The sequence below is a fragment of the Cnephaeus nilssonii genome (genome assembly GCF_951640355.1).
Source record: "Cnephaeus nilssonii genome assembly, chromosome: 4".
In the NCBI taxonomy this organism is placed as follows: Eukaryota; Metazoa; Chordata; class Mammalia; order Chiroptera; family Vespertilionidae; genus Cnephaeus; species Cnephaeus nilssonii.
The window spans coordinates 73,607,385-73,625,581 of NC_137075.1; the positions used below are offsets into that span (position 1 = coordinate 73,607,385).

Here is an 18,197-nt window from a genome sequence, read left to right on the forward strand (position 1 = left end):
TCTTTCATTTGACTGCATCCAAACTTCGGCTGACTTGGATAGCCCTTTATATCCTCCTTACACTGAGGAATGGTAACAGGTTTTTGATCTTAGGTCTGAGTTAGGGCTATTTTTTTTTCTTTCCTTAAATTCTGACCTTCAGAGCAGAGATAAGGAATGTTAAAGGGTCCTGAACTCTCACTCCATTTGAGCAAAGTATGATGACATGATATTTTTTAAGTGAGTTATGAGTGCTTTTATTTACTCAGGTGGGCAGATCAACCGAGAGCCCTATCGACTTTGTCGTCACAGACACAGTTTCTGGCGGTCAGAACAGTGACGAAGCCCAGATCACACAAAGCACCATATCCAGGTTTGCCTGCAGGATTGTCTGTGACAGAAATGAGCCTTATACAGCACGGATATTCGCAGCCGGATTCGACTCTTCCAAAAACATATTTCTTGGAGTAAGTACTATTAATAAGTACCTTGTTTCAAGAAAAGCACCCACTGTCTGGCCAGTGTTGCTCAGTGGTTGAGCATTGACCTATGAACCAGGAGGTCATGGTTCGATTCCCAGTCAGGGCACATGCCCAGGTTGTGGGCTTGATCCCCAGTGTGGGGCCTATAGGAGACAATGATCAATGATTCTCTCTCATCATTGATGTTTCTCTCTCTCTCTCTCTCTCTCTCTCTCTCTCTCTCTCTCTCTCTCTCTCTTTTTCTCTCTCTCTCTCTGTCTTTCCCTTCCTCTCTGAAATCAATAAAAATATAAAAAGAAAAAGAAAAGCACCCATTATTATCATATATGACATATAATTGTGACCAAAAAATGTGTTTTATGTGATGCCTCTACTTCAATTTTGAGATTTTAATTTTCAGATGGCCAGTTTGAAAAGCTGTTATTAAAAATCTGAAAATAATTGCCATTGTTTTATTTGTTATATGTATAGTAATTAATTTTTTAAAGTATATCTCAACATTGTGCATAATGTATTTATGATAGTTTTAAGGGGGTTTATTTTATAGAGAAAATAAATGTACAAATCTAGATAGAGTTCAAAGGAAAATGTTAATTATTCATTCTTTCAGAAATTGAGTGTTTGCTGTGTTCCATATTGGGTTATAGATGTGATATCACAGAGAACAAGACATTAAAATTTCTGCTTTCATAGGGTTCCATGTAATTTAAACCCAAAAGGTTTAATGAATATCCAGTTTTCATATAGTTCTTTTTAAAATATATTTTTATTGATTTCAGAGAGGAAGGGAAAGGGAGAGAGAAAGATAGAAACATCAATGATGAGAGAGAATCATTGATTGGCTGCCTCCTGCAGGTCCCACACTGGAGATTGAGCCCACAACCCAGGCACCGGGCATATGCCCTGACCGGGAATCAAACCGTGACTTCCTGGTTCATAGGTCGATGCTCAACCACTGAGCCAAACCAGCTGGCCCATATAGTTCCTTTTTGAATCAGGATATTTTTGTAGGGAAAATAAAAACACTCAAAATGGCCTAAACCATAATAAAAATGCATTATCCCACATTACAGGAAGTGCCAAGCAAGGCCAACTGCACGGTTGCTTGGTTCAGTGGTTCTGTGACATCTGAGGAACCAGTTTTTTCTGTCTTGCCCTCTCCCTCTGGGCACATTAGCTTCCTCAGGCGAGGTCGTCCCATGGGTGAGAGATGCTGCTGCACTACCACACACCCCTGCAGCACGGCAGCTTCTGGCCGAAGAGGAGGCGGCAGAGGCAGCTTATCCCTTGTCTCTTGACTCTTACTAGAAATTTTTCCAGGCAGCCTCCCAGAAGACTCAGTCAGGTCCCATTGGCCAGATCCGCCACATGCCCACCCCTAAACCAGCCATTAGCAAGGAACTGGAATCATCATACCTTGCTTATCGTTCTCAGGATTTACCCCTAAGTCATGTGAACAATATCCGCCTCGAGAGAGGATCAAAATCCCTGCAGCACAGTCAGTCGTCCAGGTGTTTGTCCTGCTATTACAACAAGCTGCTGAGCCTTCCTCGACGTCCTCTGTCCCGATTCAAAGGAAAATATAGTGGCCGCAGATTGTTGGCTTCACATTTGTTGAAATTTTGTATGTTTAATAGAAATGTTTTCCCTTCTTTGCACATTTCCCTGATAATGAGTTCTTACAAAGCATCTTTAGATGATGAGATGAAAGCACTGCACAAAAAAACTGAAGATTCTGGAATCACCTGGAGGGAGGTGGGTGGGTTGTGAAAAGGAATCTGTGAGGGAGAGGCCCAGGCTTCAGGTTGTTTGTTTTTAAGCTCCCGAGATAAATAGAATGTGTCTCTGAAGATAAATTATTCATCCATTTTACCACTTCTTCCATATTGTTGGACTAACTGGATATATTATTCTGATTGGCTTTAAATTGAAAATGAAAATTCACCACTTCCATCCCCTCCGAACCTACCCAATATTTTAAAGAGATTCTAGAATCCCTTCATTTAGCATGCTTTCTCCACTCTCCAGGAAAAGGCAGCAAAATGGAAAAACCCCGATGGCCACATGGACGGGCTCACTACAAACGGGGTCCTGGTGATGCACCCCAGAGGGGGCTTCACTGAGGAGTCCCAGCCCGGCGTCTGGCGTGAGATCTCTGTCTGCGGAGATGTGTACACCTTGCGAGAAACCAGGTCAGCCCAGCAGAGGGGAAAGCTGGTGAGTAGACTTCACTCTGAAAAAATGCAACTGGCTACAAAGACCTAACTTGAGGACTGTCGTTTTCCTCCCCGAAATTCAGAAGTTTTGTACAGGTACGCGTGCTGGGTACCACTGGCCCAGGAGGGTGAGAATTCTGCAGGCCCTGGAAGCATGAGGGAAATGGCCCTATTTCCTCTAACGATTAAGCTTTCCTCATAGCAGAATACATTATCTTTTGCTCCTTACAACCTTAAGAGCAAAATCATTTATTATGTCCTTCACCACAAAATTCCACTTAAATTCACTAAGAATAAACTTATTTTTAGTGTTAAACTTTACTAATTTGGAAAAAAACTTAAACAGTCTAAAACTAATTAGTGAAAATTTTAATTTACAGAATTATTTACTAGACCTTCTGGAACTAAAAGATAATTAGCTTTTTTTTGAGTTTGTAATAAGAAAATTAATACATAATTCCCTATATATATATATAACTCACCAGAATCGTAGTTATAGCTTTTTATTTGAAATAAGTCATATGTGCATTGACTTGGCATGCTAATATTTTCCTAGAACTATTATTACTTATCCCAAATGCCCTAAAGCAGTTGGTTATTTAACCCTTTCTTCTATGGAGAATGATCTTGCCATGGCTATGGGGCACAGTGTGCAAGGTTTTTTAAATTGAATTTATTCGGGTGACATTGGTTTCAAGTGTACAATTTAATAAAACATCATCTGCACACTGCATCATGTGCTTATCACCCAAAGTCAAGTCTCTTTCCGTCCCCATTTATCTTCGCTTTGCCCATTTCCCCCTCCCCGACCACCTTCCCTTTTGGCTAGCCCCACACTGTTGCCTATGTTTATGTGTCATATATATATTTATTTATACACACACACACACACACACACACACACGTTTTGCTTAATCCCTTTTATCACCCAGCGCCCCAAACCCTCTTTCCTCTGACAAGCTGTCAGTCTGTTCTATGTATCTATGCTTCTGTTTCTATTTTGTTTGTTGAGTATTTTGTTGATTAGAGTCCACATTTGAGATTGTATGGCATTTGTCTCTCTCTGAATGTCTTACTTCACTTAGCATAATAATTTCCAGGTCCATCCATGATGTTGCAAAAGGTAAGAATTTCTACTTCTTCTTTTTTTTTTTTTACAGCCTAGTAGTATTCCATTGTGTAAATGTACCACAGCTTTCTTATCCAATCATCTAAAGGTTCTTAATAAATTTCCCACTCCAGTACTTTTAGTTAAATGTTAGATAGAAACTAGAACAAAAAAGAACAAATGGTTTCTTCAAAATTCCCATAGAAAAAACTTAGGGAAATAGAGGATTGTTCTAGCATTTTTCAGAGAGAAAGATGATAACCAAGATTTTTAAGGTGGAAAACAAAGATGGGGGCGCAGTTTTACTAACCTGGCTTTTCTCTCCTTGCTATTTATTATCAAGGAATGTTTTTTAAATTTCTATTTTATACCATCACTCAGCTACAGGTACAACTTCTTTGATGATAAAGCCCAGTCTTGGAGCATCATGGCTAAGTAAATATGAAGAGTGTTTTTTAAGAGAGGCCAAGCAAATTCAATAAACTTTGTCTAAACGATTTTAAAGAGATTATAAATAGGGAAGAAAATGTGACAGCAGTTTTTCCAAATAACTTTTTGTCTCTGATCACCAGATAGTCTTACACAACACTGACCTATGTTGGCCAGCCTGGTTATTACTCATTCTAAGAGCAACAGTGAGAAGTCAGTAAAAGATTGCTGGGTGCAGGCACTGCATTAACATTTCAGAGACATCATTAACTCCTAATTTAATCTTCACAGCAGCCTTGTCAGGGAAGTGGAATTGTCCCACTTTTATGGGTGAGGAAGGTGTGGAGTAGAGAGGTTACTGTATTTTTCCATGTATAAGACGCTTTTTCTAAAATTGTTAGACTGAAAGTCGGGGGGGGTGGGAGGGCGCGGGGTCTTATACATGGAAGTCCGCCGAGGAGGGAGCCTTGCAAGTGAGTAGCTGTCCATACCTTGTCAAACAGACTTCCTCCAATCACAAGCCTTATTGTTACTGATGTCAGCTGATGCCATAATTGGAGGTGGAGTTGGAGAGTGCACAGATGCAACAGGGACCAGAGCGTTCTGAGCACCTAAAGATGTCAAAAAATAAAAAGATAAAATACCTGTAAGCGATTGTCTTACTCTGCAAAATTCAAACTGAGTGTAATCAGCTATGCAAAAGAGCATGGAAATAGAGCTGCAGAGAGACAATTTGGACCTCCTCCCACTGAGTGTATGATCAGTGGAGAAAACAGGAAAAGCAACTCCTTAAGATGCCAAAAAGGAAGAAGGCCTTAAGAGGAAAACCAGCACAATGTTTAAAATATTGATTTCTTAATTTTGGTTTGGAAAAGTGGGGGGCGTCTTATACACGGAAAAATACAGTAAATATTGCCCAATGTCACAGAGTTAGAAAGTGGCAACTGATTGGATTGAAACTCTGATTGAGAGTCTGGACTCCTGGCCATCACTCAGTACTGCCTTGTGAGGAGTCACATCTGGCTCTCATCTGAGATGGTCACACCAGAGCATTTGCCTCCTGGGCAAATGTAAAGCATTCGCAGCAATCCACAAAAGGGCTTCTTTGTCCCGGAGGGCACACCTGGGATGCGTGTCTTGCCCACTCTGGGAATTGTGTCGTGACCCAGCTCACACTACTGTAGTGTGCCAGAGAAGTCTACAGTGCCACAGAGATAACGCCAAAATATGTTAATATAGACTAATGTTAGTTTTCCCTGGAAGTGACCCTGTGCTGTACTGTCTGGTAGTATATCATTGACCCAGCCAACAGTAAAGGTTTCCAGTTTCTGTCAGTCTGGTCTTGGACTTGTGGGTGACACAGTGGGGATGAAGGGACATCCTCCTGCGATCCCCACTTGAAAACTTGGAGAGCAGTTTATCTCTATCTGAGAAGAGAGCCTGCTGATTCTTTGCACTTCCATTCCAATGTGTGATACTCTGGTCCTATGCATGTTACCAGTAGCAGTTGATAGGAACTATCAGGCTTGAAATAGCATTTGTAATTTAATACGGAAATATTGAAACTAAGGTGTTTAGGTAAAAGTCCAGAATATTTGTTATGACAACAGTCTTTGCCTCCTGGTAGAGGGTTTTATATTAACATCATATTCAGTGATTAATGTGAATCAATATATTTGCATGTTTTTAACAAGTCACCACAGTTGCTCATTATTACAGCACATGATGAGCCCTTGGTACTTTAATTAAGTGTGGGGGAAATATTTTTTCAGGAGCTTAAACCCCTGAGTAAGTAAATAGGCAAATGAACTGTGAATTGTGTCCTACTCATTTATCTAGTTAACTAGAGGCCTGGTGCATGAAATTCATGCACTGAGGGGGCAGGAAGGTCCCTCAACCCAGCCTACACCCTCTCCAATCTGGACCCCTCGGGGGATGTCCCACAGGGATCAGGCCTAAACCGGCAGTCGGATATCCCTCTCATAATCCGGAACTGCTGGCTCCCAACTGCTCGCCTTGCCTGCCTGCCTGCCTGATTGCTCCTAACCACTTCTGCCTGCCAGCCTGATCACCCCCTAACCACTCCCCTGCCAGCCTGATTGACGCCTAACTGCTCCCCTGCCAGCCCGGTTGTCCCCAACTGCCCTCTCCTGCTGGCCCGGTAACCCCAAACTGCCCTCCCCTGCTGCCCTGGTCGCCCCTAACTGCCCTCCCCTGCAGGCCTGGCCACCCCTAACTGCCCTCCCCTTCAGGCCTGGTCGCCCCCAACTGCCCTTTCCTGCAGGCACCCCTAACTTGCCTCCCCTGCAGGCCTGGCCACCCCTAACTGCCCTCCCCTGCAGGCCTGATCTCCCCCAACTGCCCTCCCTCCCCTGCAGGCCTGGCCACCCCTAACTGCCCTCCCCTGCAGGCCTGGTCTCCCCCAACTGCCCTCCCTCCCCTGCAGGCCCAGTCGCCCCCAACTGCCCTCCCCTGCTGGCCTGATCGCCCACAACTCCCCTCCCCTGCTGGCCATCTTGTGGTGGCCATCTTTGACAACATGGGGGTGGCCATCTTGTGTGAGGGCATGAAGGTCAATTTGCATATTAGCTCTTTATTATATAGGATGATAACATGGTAATATGTATAATACCGCTCTAGTAGACTCGAGTATTTTATTAAACTATATTGGCTTTCTGTAAAATTAGGTAAATTCAGTTAAGTTGATTTGCTCACCTAATTTTAGGTGAAATTATAAAAATAACCATAGTGTTGCCCAGCCCGAGTGGCTGAGTCAGTTGAGCTTTGTCCTGTGCACCGAAAGATTACAGGTTCGATTCCCAGTCCAGGCACATACCTGGGTTGTGCATTCAACCGCTGGTCAGGGCATGTATGGAAGGCAGCTGATCCATGTTTCTCTCTCACATGTATCTCTCTCTCTCTTTCCCTTCCCCTATCTAAGCACGTCCTCTGTCCCGTGAGTGCGAGTATTAAAAATAACTATAGTGTTACTACACATAGGCTGTACCAAGTGCTCTGTGGTAATTCTCTCTCAGACATCACTCAGAGCAGCCCCAGGAGGTCAGTATTGTTACTGTTACCATTTACAGGTGAGGAAACCAGGCTTTAAAAGGTTGTCACTTGCTACAGGTGGAGGATGGGGCTTTGAATTCTATTTTCTAAGCTTAGCCATCTGATATTTTGGGGCCATTAGGTTTTAACTATCTCTCACTTCCACAACCCTGTCTTTTCCTTCTGCCTTCTCTTTGTCCCCCTTTTGTAGAATCCTATATAATAAAAGGCTAATATGTAAATCATCCCCTCAGGAGTTCAACTGACCAGGAGTTCGACCGCTCACTATGACATGCACTGACCACCAGGGTGTGGCACGGAATAAAGGAAGGCACCGTCAGCAGCCGGGGGAAGGAAGGCCCTGATCAGCCCTGATCACTGGCCAGGCCTAGGGACCCTACCCGTGCACGAACTTCATGCACCGGGCCTCTAGTTTAAAAAATAAAATCCAAATCCTTGCCGCTGCATAGTGGTATCTACCCCATTCTGCCCCCAACACTGTATTCTGGAGAAAAGTTACACATTTTGTTCATAGATAGAGGTGGCACACAAGAGAGAACAGATCAGAGGAAAACAGGCCACTGTGTGGGCAGCCACTGTGGTGCCGAAGGCAGGCCACAGGTTCCAGTCCTGCTTCTTGCATGTAGTAGCTCTGCATTCTGAATCAGTGACCTCTTAGCAAGACCTGAACGATGAGTGGGAGTTCCCCAGGCGAGGGGTAGATATGGGTGGGGTGTGATGGAGAGTGCTACTCAAAGGGCACTTTGTGCGCATGCCTGTGGGCAATCCAGCTCAGAGCATCCATACACTTGAACTGAGTGCACTCAGCACAGGCAGCCCTGTTTCACTACGAGCTACAACAGCTGAAGTCTAGTGGCCATATTGTGAAGGTTAATAGTTTGGGCTTCATCCTGATGGCATTGGAGAGCCAGCACAGTCGTTTAGGCCAGAGAATGACTAAATTTCTGATCTTCCCCTCCCTCTCTTCTCCTTACATAGTTCGTTTTCTGCACCCCAGCCTTAGTGGGGGGAGGGGGGTGCCCTGGCTCTGTCCTCAGCCTCCTATCCTCCCAGGGACCCCTGTGGGCAGTCTCGTCCACTCCAGGCTTCACCTAGATGCTGATAAATCCCAGATGTGCTTCTCTGAGCCACACCAGCCTTCTGTGCATTACACTACAGACACTCTGCACAACCCAAAACTACACACCCAAAACTGACTTTACTATCTTTCCTCCCAAATCTGCTATTTCTTCTAGATCATCTGTCCCCGGAAAGCCCCGTTCTATATAGACAGTGAAGCCAGATACGTAAAAACCTTTCTTCGTGAATTCAGAGTTGAGGGCTGTGAGTCCAGTTCCTCCACATCTAATACCTGTGCCCCTGATATTCTCTTTGCTGAGCTGCACCCACCCTCTTTGCCTGGAGAGAGAGAGAGCTCCCACTGTTTCCACTTCCAGTTACAGACATCAATCCGGCCTCCACACTTCTGGAAGGGACCTTTTAGAAAGGCAAATCGTTGTTTTATAACTTCCTAAAACTGTCCAGGGACACCCTTTGGGCACCGAGGCCAACTGATCTCTCCACCCTGGAACTCCTGACCTGCCCCCACAACACCCTGCACCCCATCCAGCCATGTTCAACTACCTGTTGTACCTTGTTGAACCCCTTGTTCCCTCAATGCACATGGTGTTTGGCCTTCTCCTGCCTCCTCCTGGTGTGCCTCCTCTCCCACCTGCTGACTCCTAACTACATCTTTTTCAAATCTCTGTTCCAGGAAAACCCTTTAAAAACCACCTCTGACTTTGCCATCATCAGAGTAATGGTACCAAACATTTATGCAGTGCTTACTGCATGCCAGACATTGTTCCAAGCACTTTACTTGTAATGACTTTTTAACCCTCACAATCCCTAATCTGCATTTTACAGAAGAGAAAACTGACACACTGAGACTCGAAGGTCACAGAGCTAGAAAGTGACAGAGTCTCGATTCAGACCCCGGCAGAGTCCCCGTTGGGACTGCTGTGATGTGGCCTCACATAGCACTTGCAACACCTTACTGACCTTTAGCTGGAGCCTGTGTGGCTCCCACTATTAAAGAACAAGGCTCTTCTGGGTGGGGATGAGGTTTTATTGGTCTTGCACCCCAGGGCTTAGAGCACATGCCCCGGGCTGAGGCAGCAGTCAGATTCCTGCTGACCCAACTGTGCTTGTCAGCTGTTCATCAGTCTTGTGAGCACCTCGGTGCTTAGCCCAGCCCCCAGCCATCCTCCCAAAGTGAAGGCTCCCACTGAACACTTGTGCTCTGGCCCTCAGGAGTGCAGGGTAAAAGGTGAGTTGTTGGGAGCCAGGAGTCACCGAAGGCGCGTGGATACCGCGGTCATGATGGCAGAGCCCCACAGGGTCTCTGATCAGCTGTGGCAAAATGCGTGTGGTCATCACTGGATGGACTGGGTGGACATCTCCGGCCCCTGATGAGATCGGAGGGTAACTGTGCTATTGACTTAAGGAGGAAAAAAATGTAAGGAGATTTGTGCTCATTGAAATTACCTCCACATTAACTGGACACCTCCAGCTACACAGGTTGTGCCTAAGGCTTTGCGACTGTGGCATATGTAGTACTAGAGGCCCGGTGCATGAAATTCGTGCATGGGGTGAGGGGGTCCCCTCAGCCCAGCCTGCACTCTCTCCAGTCCGGGACCCCTCAGGGGATGTCCGACTGTTGGTTAGGCCCGATCCCAGTTTAGACATTGCTCTCACAATCCTGGACCTCTGGCTCTTAATTGCTCACCTGCCTGCCTGCCTGGTCACCCTTAACTGCCCCCCCTGCCAGCCTGGTCACCCCTTACTGCCTCCCCTGCCAGCCTTGTCGCCCCTAACTGCCCCCCTCTGATGGCCTGGTTGCCCCTAACTGCCCCCCCTACTGGCCTGGTTGCCCCCAACTGCCCCCCCTGCCGGCCTGGTCACCCCACGCAGCCTGCTGTCAGTTGTTTGGTCGTCCCTCACTAACCCCCCTGCGCCGGCCTGGTCGTAGGCAGCCATCTTGTGAGGGTGTGACAGTCAATTTGCATATTACTTCTTTATTATATAGGATATCCAGTGTTCAAGAGAGGAAACTGAGGCTCAGAGAGAGTAAGTTACTCCCCCAGTCCTGTCTTTAGTGAGATAAACTGCCTCCCCATGCTTACTTCAAAGATGACGTGTTTATTTTGAATCGAGAGAATGTCAGCGCTTTGCCAAATTTTGTTTTTTAAAGGCCTGTCTGTCCACTTGCTCTAGGTGGAAAGTGAGACCAACGTGCTGCAGGACGGCTCCCTCATCGACCTGTGCGGGGCCACCCTGCTCTGGCGGACAGCTGACGGCCTCTTCCACGCTCCCACCCAGAAGCACATCGAAGCCCTGCGGCAGGAGATCAATGCGGCGCGGCCGCAGTGCCCCGTGGGGCTCAACACCCTGGCCTTCCCCAGCATCAACAGGAAGGAGGTGGTGGAGGAGAAGCAGCCCTGGGCCTACCTCAGCTGCGGCCACGTGCACGGCTACCACAACTGGGGCCACCGCAGTGACACGGAGGCCAACGAGCGGGAGTGTCCCATGTGCAGGACTGTGGGCCCCTACGTGCCTCTGTGGCTCGGCTGTGAGGCAGGATTTTACGTGGACGCAGGACCGCCAACACACGCGTTCACCCCATGTGGACACGTGTGCTCGGAGAAGTCTGCGAAGTACTGGTCTCAGATCCCGCTGCCGCACGGAACTCACGCGTTTCATGCCGCCTGCCCCTTCTGTGCCACGCAGCTGGCCGGGGAGCAGAACTGCATCAAATTAATTTTCCAGGGTCCAGTCGACTGATGCCCTTGGCAGCCATCTACGACTTTATTAACAAGTTACTGTGAAGATTTTTGCCACTAACTCTCGATTTTACCTTTTTATAGTGTTGTTTATTAAGGGAGGGGGCCCGAGGCTGGGAGGAGGGGGAACGTGGTGAGGAGACGCGCTGGGAGTTTGAGACCAGTGGTGTGTTGTATGCTCCAAACAGCGGCATCGTCCTTGAAATCGGCCTGGTTAACCACATGATCTCTGTAATGATTGGACTTAAAGCGCCATGCTTTTATTTCAACCTTGGGTTTTTAACAAGTCTTTTTCCCTTTGTAGCCTTGGATAAAACTTTAAATCATATTTTCCAAATGAAGAAATTTATTCAAAAGTTGTTGGCTCGTAATATGCCATGGTCCGTGCTGCAGGGTGTAGGTGTTACCTGAAAGACCTACGATGTCTGAAAATACTTGATACAACAGGCTAGAATCTGACCAGATACCGAAGGGTAGCTCTATAAAATGTTATCAATGGACAGGAGACCTTAGGCACAGGTGGTGGTTTTGAAATCTGGGGCTTTTTTTCTGATTTATTTTTCTTACTTTTTGGGGGAGAGAATATTCATATGTTGTCCTGTTTTCTTTTTAACTTTGGTGGAATATAGTTATTTTATACACACATTCACCAAATACCTTGGCATTTCAAACAAAGAACTTTCCATAACTTTTTAGTTTGCCTTTTGTTATTTCTAATATATTTCATCCCCGATACTCATCGTGCATGGCCAGAACTGTTCAGTTTATTAAAATGTAGCAACTTTTGAAAATCCATTCACTGAGGGTGATTATTACAGCAGTAAACATGGCCTAGGTACTATAATACCAAGTTTATTTGCTTACTGGATTGTTTAAGATTTAAGAGCGATTAAAAGTGAGATTTTACTTTATAAAACCACTCGTTGGGGTTTCATAAGTTTACTTTTCTTCCTAAAGAAAGCCAAAATTCTGTGAGCCTAAGAGCAACACGTCACAATGACACAGGCGTTTTTATCTACTCCCTCTCCGCCATCTGTCACCTTCCCTCGCAGCTTACAGAGCCCTGGAAGTTTTGAAAATGTTTGCAAATCAAGCTTCATTTAAATGTGATCATTAGATATACACAACACCAAGTGGTACATCTGCAGAGATAATTTGAAATTCCTGATTTCAAGAGAGCAAATGAGTGTTTACTGAGGAATAATTAAATTGAAATTTCAGATGAGCCCCTCCAACCCTCTCTGTTTTTTCCCTTCCCCTTGGAATAATAATCCGTGGGTGCCCGTTCTGTGTGGTACCAGAGCATCACTGCTCCCAGAATGGAAATCCTACAGGACAGAGCTGGCTGAGATGGTGGGTCCCTGCCACATGGAACAAGTATTTATTTAAGCTAACATCCTCTTCAATTGACCACTGCACATTCATACTACATTTTTTAACCTTTATAAAGATATCTAATTTATATGGTTCTAATATACTATATCTGTACTTGAATTGGTTTTTCCTTGTTTTGCCTACTGGCAAATATTTTGCCTATTTTTAATTGTTCTGACCCATTTTTGAATGTCCTTTTCCTTAAAGTGGTAAGCTATATTACTCTTGATTGCTGCTGTTTAACTTGACTTAATGTATAAGAAGTTCAGCCTCTGTTATAAAATAGCTTTACTCTTCCATGGAGACTATTGTGTAGGATGAGATGTTTTTGTTTTGGTAGGTTTTAAGTGATGTGAAAATCCAACGACAGTCCTCTTACTGATCGCTTACCCTGTTCTATGTAGCATACTCTACCTGCAGACAGAAAAGAAAGCAATGGGGTTGCCTAACTAATACGTCAAATGCCTCTTAATTTAGCCAGAGTCGCCAGTGATTAGCTTTCACTGATAGAGTGTGTCCTTTCATTCTGTGATTCTTCGGGCTTCACAAAATGGTAAAGGAGGCACACAGTCCCTCTTCTTGCTATAGAGCTAGAAGGTGGTTTGAGGACTCTAGATACCCTAAAGGTATTTTGTAAGGTAAATGGTCTAGCATCCAGAAAGACTGGATTTTGCCTATCAAAAAAAACTTTTTTTCCAGAAAGTTGTGCTCTGATATAATTTTCCATTTCAAGAACTATATAGGAGTCTGGCAGTTCTGCATACAACATATGCCTCAAAACAAAATTATCTTCCAACCTGAAAAGTTTCTGACTTTTAGCAAATTTGGATAGCTAAATGGAAGCTGAAATTTGGAAAATAAATTTCAAACTCTTGGAAGGCACTACATCTCGTCTTTTGATCTCCACATGAGATCCCTCCCACCTGCCTAGGACACCACAGCATGGGGGGAAAGTCTGCAAAAAGGAAACCATGTTCATCTTGGCCATGTCTAGTCAGATCCCCTTATGATCTTGGCTAATGAGATTTCTTTCTCAGAGTTGAGAGTGTCAGTGTGTAGGAATAAAGAACTCTAATCACCAAAGTAGAGTAATCTAGTTCAGAAAAGGTAACCTCTCAGAGGTCATTTCTGTTTTTATGTCTTGCTTGCCACCACATTGAAGGGTGAGTCTCACTCCCCTATGTGCATTCATAGGAAATTACTGACCAATTATCCCCATCTCGGCCTGACCAAAATGCCTTTTGTGAATAGGTTTCCAGAAGTTTGGCCCCAGTGATGTATTCCCATTGGTATTTTTTTTCCAGTTGTTTACTACCAAAAAAAAAAAAAAAAAAAAGAGTGAATGGGGTTACAACTCAATATTTTTCTAGTCCAGAATTTTTTATTAATAATCGGTGCTGCCGGGTCATGCATGCTGCAACTCTTAACATTTCCCTTATTTGGTTATGCTTTTTGCAAAAAGGGCTACAGTTCACACTGCAGAGTATTAAGCTTTCTGGGTTTTTTCCCCCACTGTGGCCCCAAAGAATTAAAATCCTTTAATATAAATAGAGCATATTTATCATTCATTGATAGTTAATTATAGAGTTTGGTACCTTTGTGCCTCAGGGAAGCCACGTGATATAACTGGTTATAGAATTTCAGGGTTAGGGTTTAGAGAAAGGAGAAAGCCATTGGAAAAATGATGGGCTCCATTAAGGAGACTAATGAATCTGGATGCAGAAATATGCCAGGAACTGGCATACACATGATTGTAGTAGAATTTATTTCCAGTATCAATAGGGAAATTATTTTTAAGTTTTGCCATATACTGTATCAGGAGAGTTGAGAGTGCTTCATAAAGCTTCAATGCTTTATTTTTGCTTACATAGAAAAACTCCAACTCCTGTGATGTGGGAGCTCAGTATTGTTGTTTGGGCACTTTTGAGAGTGTAAGGGAAATGTTTCCCACATCTTGATTTAAGTGTGACACAGGTCACAGAATTGTCACCTGCCGTCCTATGATTTTGATAGACTTCTTTTGTTTTTAAAAGCCATTCTGTTCTCTGGACTTGCATGAAAGAGTTATGATCACACCATTGTTAATGCTGGCTACTACCTAGCTGTCTTCGAGTGATCCTGCCTTGTGACATGGAATTTCTGATAGACAAGCCACGGAACCTTGATTCTAAGCCAGGTCCAGCTCCGTTCCCTTGCCTGTCAACCTTACATCCCCACAGTCCAGCCTCCATGGGCTGAAGGTATGAAGGTCCGTCATCGGTGCTGGAAATGGAGCCACCCTGTGATCGCTTCTTTATGACCCAGTCAAAGGCCAATGAGGAGACTAGGATCTTTTGGTAAGAGTGTAAGAATTATTGAAGCAGTAAAACAAGACTTCTCAGTATTTCTTTTTTATAAAACTTACATCCTCTCAAGTAAATTTTAGTCCTCATGAACAATCCTTAGAGGAAGATAGGGAAAAGCAAATATTTTTCCAGTTCTATTTAACTTTCTAAACAAAATAAACTCAATGAAAGGGAAGCTGGGGTTTTTTGTTTTTTTGTGGGTTTTTTTGTTTGTTTGTTTGTTTGTTTGTTTTAGTGGAGATGACAAATTGCTTCCCTGTATTAAATAGTCTAGAAGTTAAGGGGTGGTCATATTTACCATGTATAGTGTTATGAGCAGTTAAATTTTATGGCTATATTTGTAAAACTGTTCTTTTATATTTCATGTCAAATTGAAAAATTTATTTCTTCACTATTGTACCTGTGGAAATACAAGCCATTTTACAGGAAAAACCTTCAAAAACTATTAAACAGATCTCAGTATGTTTCTGAGTGGTTGTCTTCAGACTCTGTGGCTATCCTGGGTTCATCAGGACATTCACTAGGAAGCTAATACAAAAGCAGACTTGATTCTTGTATTTAAGCTTATTGTTGTTTTATATTCCACACAGTGCGGATGTATTAAAATCTGGACACTGAAAACCCCCTTAATTTTCTTATGGAAAAAAACTTCATCGGTGCTTATATTACTATTTCTTGTGACATTACATCCCTGTCAAATAAATCTAACTTCTAGGAGATCTTAACCTGGCTTGTAGGATTAATGGATTCTCTTTCTGACCATTAAAGTCATATTGCTACTTTGGTGAAAATCTTCATTCACACTTAACAACACAAGGATTATGTGTAAGCCTTCAGGCCTTAAACTGATGTCTTTCGTAAGAAAATATATGTATTTATGATAATTTTTTTCATCACGTTGATATTTAAAGAATCTTAGTATTGTTGAGACAGATTTTTCACTTCCACCAAAAGAAAATGCACATTTATGTGGGCTTTTATTTCAGGAGTTAAGTGTTCCATACTTGAGCAAATCTATCATGCCATGAGTTGTAAGATGTGTTATTAAGGATGAAGATAGTTATAATTGTAAGAAGATGCATCCCATTCACAAGGGTACAGTATTCATGGGGAAAGAGCAGTGTTCAACAAATGGAGTTGGGACAACTAAATATTCACATGCAAAAGAATGAAGTTGGACACCTACCTACCTTACACAGTATACAAAAATTAACTCACACTGGATCAAAGGGCAAACACCACAATTCTTAGAAGAAAGCAGAGTAAATCTTTGTGACCTTGGATTAGTCAATGATTTCTTAAATACAACACCGAGACCTACAACCAACAAAAGAAAAAGATAAATTTGACTTCATCAAAATTGAAATGTTTTATGCATCAAAGGACACAAAGTAAAAAGACACCCACAAAATGGGAGAAGATATTTGTAAATCATATGCCTGATAAGGGATTTGTATCCAAAATATGTGAAGAATACGTAACTTATCAATAAAAAGCCCAGTTTAAAGATGATGAAAACATTTGGATATTTTTCCAAAGAAAACATACAAATGACTAATAAGCACATAAAAAGATTCTCAATATCATTAGCCATTAGGGAACTACAAACCATGAGTTATCATTTTATAGCCACTAGGATAGCTAAAATGAAAAAGTAACAAGTATTGGCAATTTGTTGAAAAATTAGAACCTTACACTGTTGGTGGGATTATAAAACTGTACAACTGCTTTGGAACATGCAGGTTGGCAGTTCCACAAAAGGTAGACTATACAGCTACCATGTGACAGCATTTTCACTCCGAGGTATATACCCAGAAGAATTAAAAATGTGTTGACACAGAATTTATACATGAATGTTCATAACAGTATTTATAGTTACCAAAAAGTAGAAATGACCCAAAAGTCCATCAACTGATGAATGGACAGATAAAATGTCATGTATCTATACAATGGAATATTACGTGGCTATGAAAATTAATGAACTGATACATATTACAACATTCATGAACTTGGAAACATGTGAAGTGAAAGAAGCCAAGCACAAAAGGTCCTATTCAGTATGTCAGAAATAGGCATCTCACAATACCTGATTAAACATATCCTGGGTACGTTTAAGACTCCCATAACCACCAGCAAGAGCACTGAAGACTAATAAGCAAAGAAAAAAATATACTCTCACAATTGAAGTGGAAGTAAAAAGATGGGAAGAGGAAAACCTTTGAAAACAATATGTTGACAGTTTATTATTCATTTTCTTTATCTATTTGTGTTTAGAAAATAAATTACTTAAGTCCCAGCAGATACATATTGGAACTGTGGAATTTCTGTAGGAATAAGTATCGGTGTGCTCTCGGGTACTTGCCAGAGTTTTAACAAAATTATGGACAGCATTAAGAGTAGCAAAAATCACCTTCAATATAACCTTTAACAATTCAGTTAGTTCAATGTCATCAAAATAAGTTTGAACAAACTTGGACCAGTCCTCTTTTTTTGCATTTTCTTTGTTTTTAATAACCTTTTAAGTGATTTCTCTTGTTTTTACTGCCTAATTTGAAAACACCAAGCCCTTGGGTCGGATGTACCATGCCCACGTGAAAAATTAAGCACCCAAAGAAAAGCCAACTTATAACAGCTTTGGGGAGTAGAGAGTGAAGAGGGCAGACTGGTGAGGAAAAGGGCAGGCCTGTAACTGCAGTGCTCACTCCCAGGGGTGCAGCATCCACAGCGACCTTTCCAGGGACAAGATGGACAGCGCTGCCCAGCAGTACAATCTGCACAGAGAGTCTGTACTGAAAGGAGGGGGAATGATTCATCGGCCGAGAAAGACCTGGACAAAAGCAGCCACTTCTGGAGGAATCATTTGTGCGAAAGCAATGAACACTTCCTGGAGAGCCATTGCAGGAGGCAGATGTTTAGATAATATACATCTGCTTTGTGTTTCTGTAAGGCCTTCTGCCTGAGAGCTGCAGGACGTTAACACGAACATGAACTAATAAGCCTCGTGGCACTGCTGCGTGATTGATAGACGTAACAGCCACTTCACAGTGCAGGGAAGGCAGCCCCTGCTCAAAGGTGCTAAAGTCATTTACCCAAAGGAAACAATGGCAAACTCTTCCAAAATGGGCTGTCGGTTCTCCCCACGCTCGATCAAGGTGCTTTCTCACTTGGCAGGTCAGCAGTTTCAACAGCATGTTTTCTTCGGTGGGACACTAGCAACGATGAAGGGGGTGCAATGTATACCCTGGTTTCCAGTGGTTCGTTCCAAGAGATCCATCTTCAACGTAACTGGGAGTTGGTTTGAAAATAAGCCTTAGATCAAACCTTAACTCCTTTCTCCCTGGGTTGCCCAGGAATTAATCTGTTTGCTAATG

General features: G+C 43.2%; 1 protein-coding gene across 2 annotated transcripts in view; it reads left to right on the forward strand.

Moving 5' to 3' along the window:
- Nucleotides 1–11,834, forward strand: part of PELI2 (pellino E3 ubiquitin protein ligase family member 2) — a 170,882-nt gene extending 159,048 nt beyond the window's left edge. For both annotated transcript variants that reach the window (XM_079769545.1, XM_079769546.1), the window contains 3 exons: nucleotides 249–446; nucleotides 2,490–2,678; nucleotides 10,542–11,834. In XM_079769545.1, the coding sequence (XP_079625671.1) occupies nucleotides 249–446; nucleotides 2,490–2,678; nucleotides 10,542–11,108 (954 nt within the window). In that variant the 3' untranslated portion in view covers nucleotides 11,109–11,834. The remainder of the gene's footprint in view (nucleotides 1–248; nucleotides 447–2,489; nucleotides 2,679–10,541) is intronic.
- The last annotated feature ends 6,363 nt before the right edge of the window (nucleotides 11,835–18,197 follow it).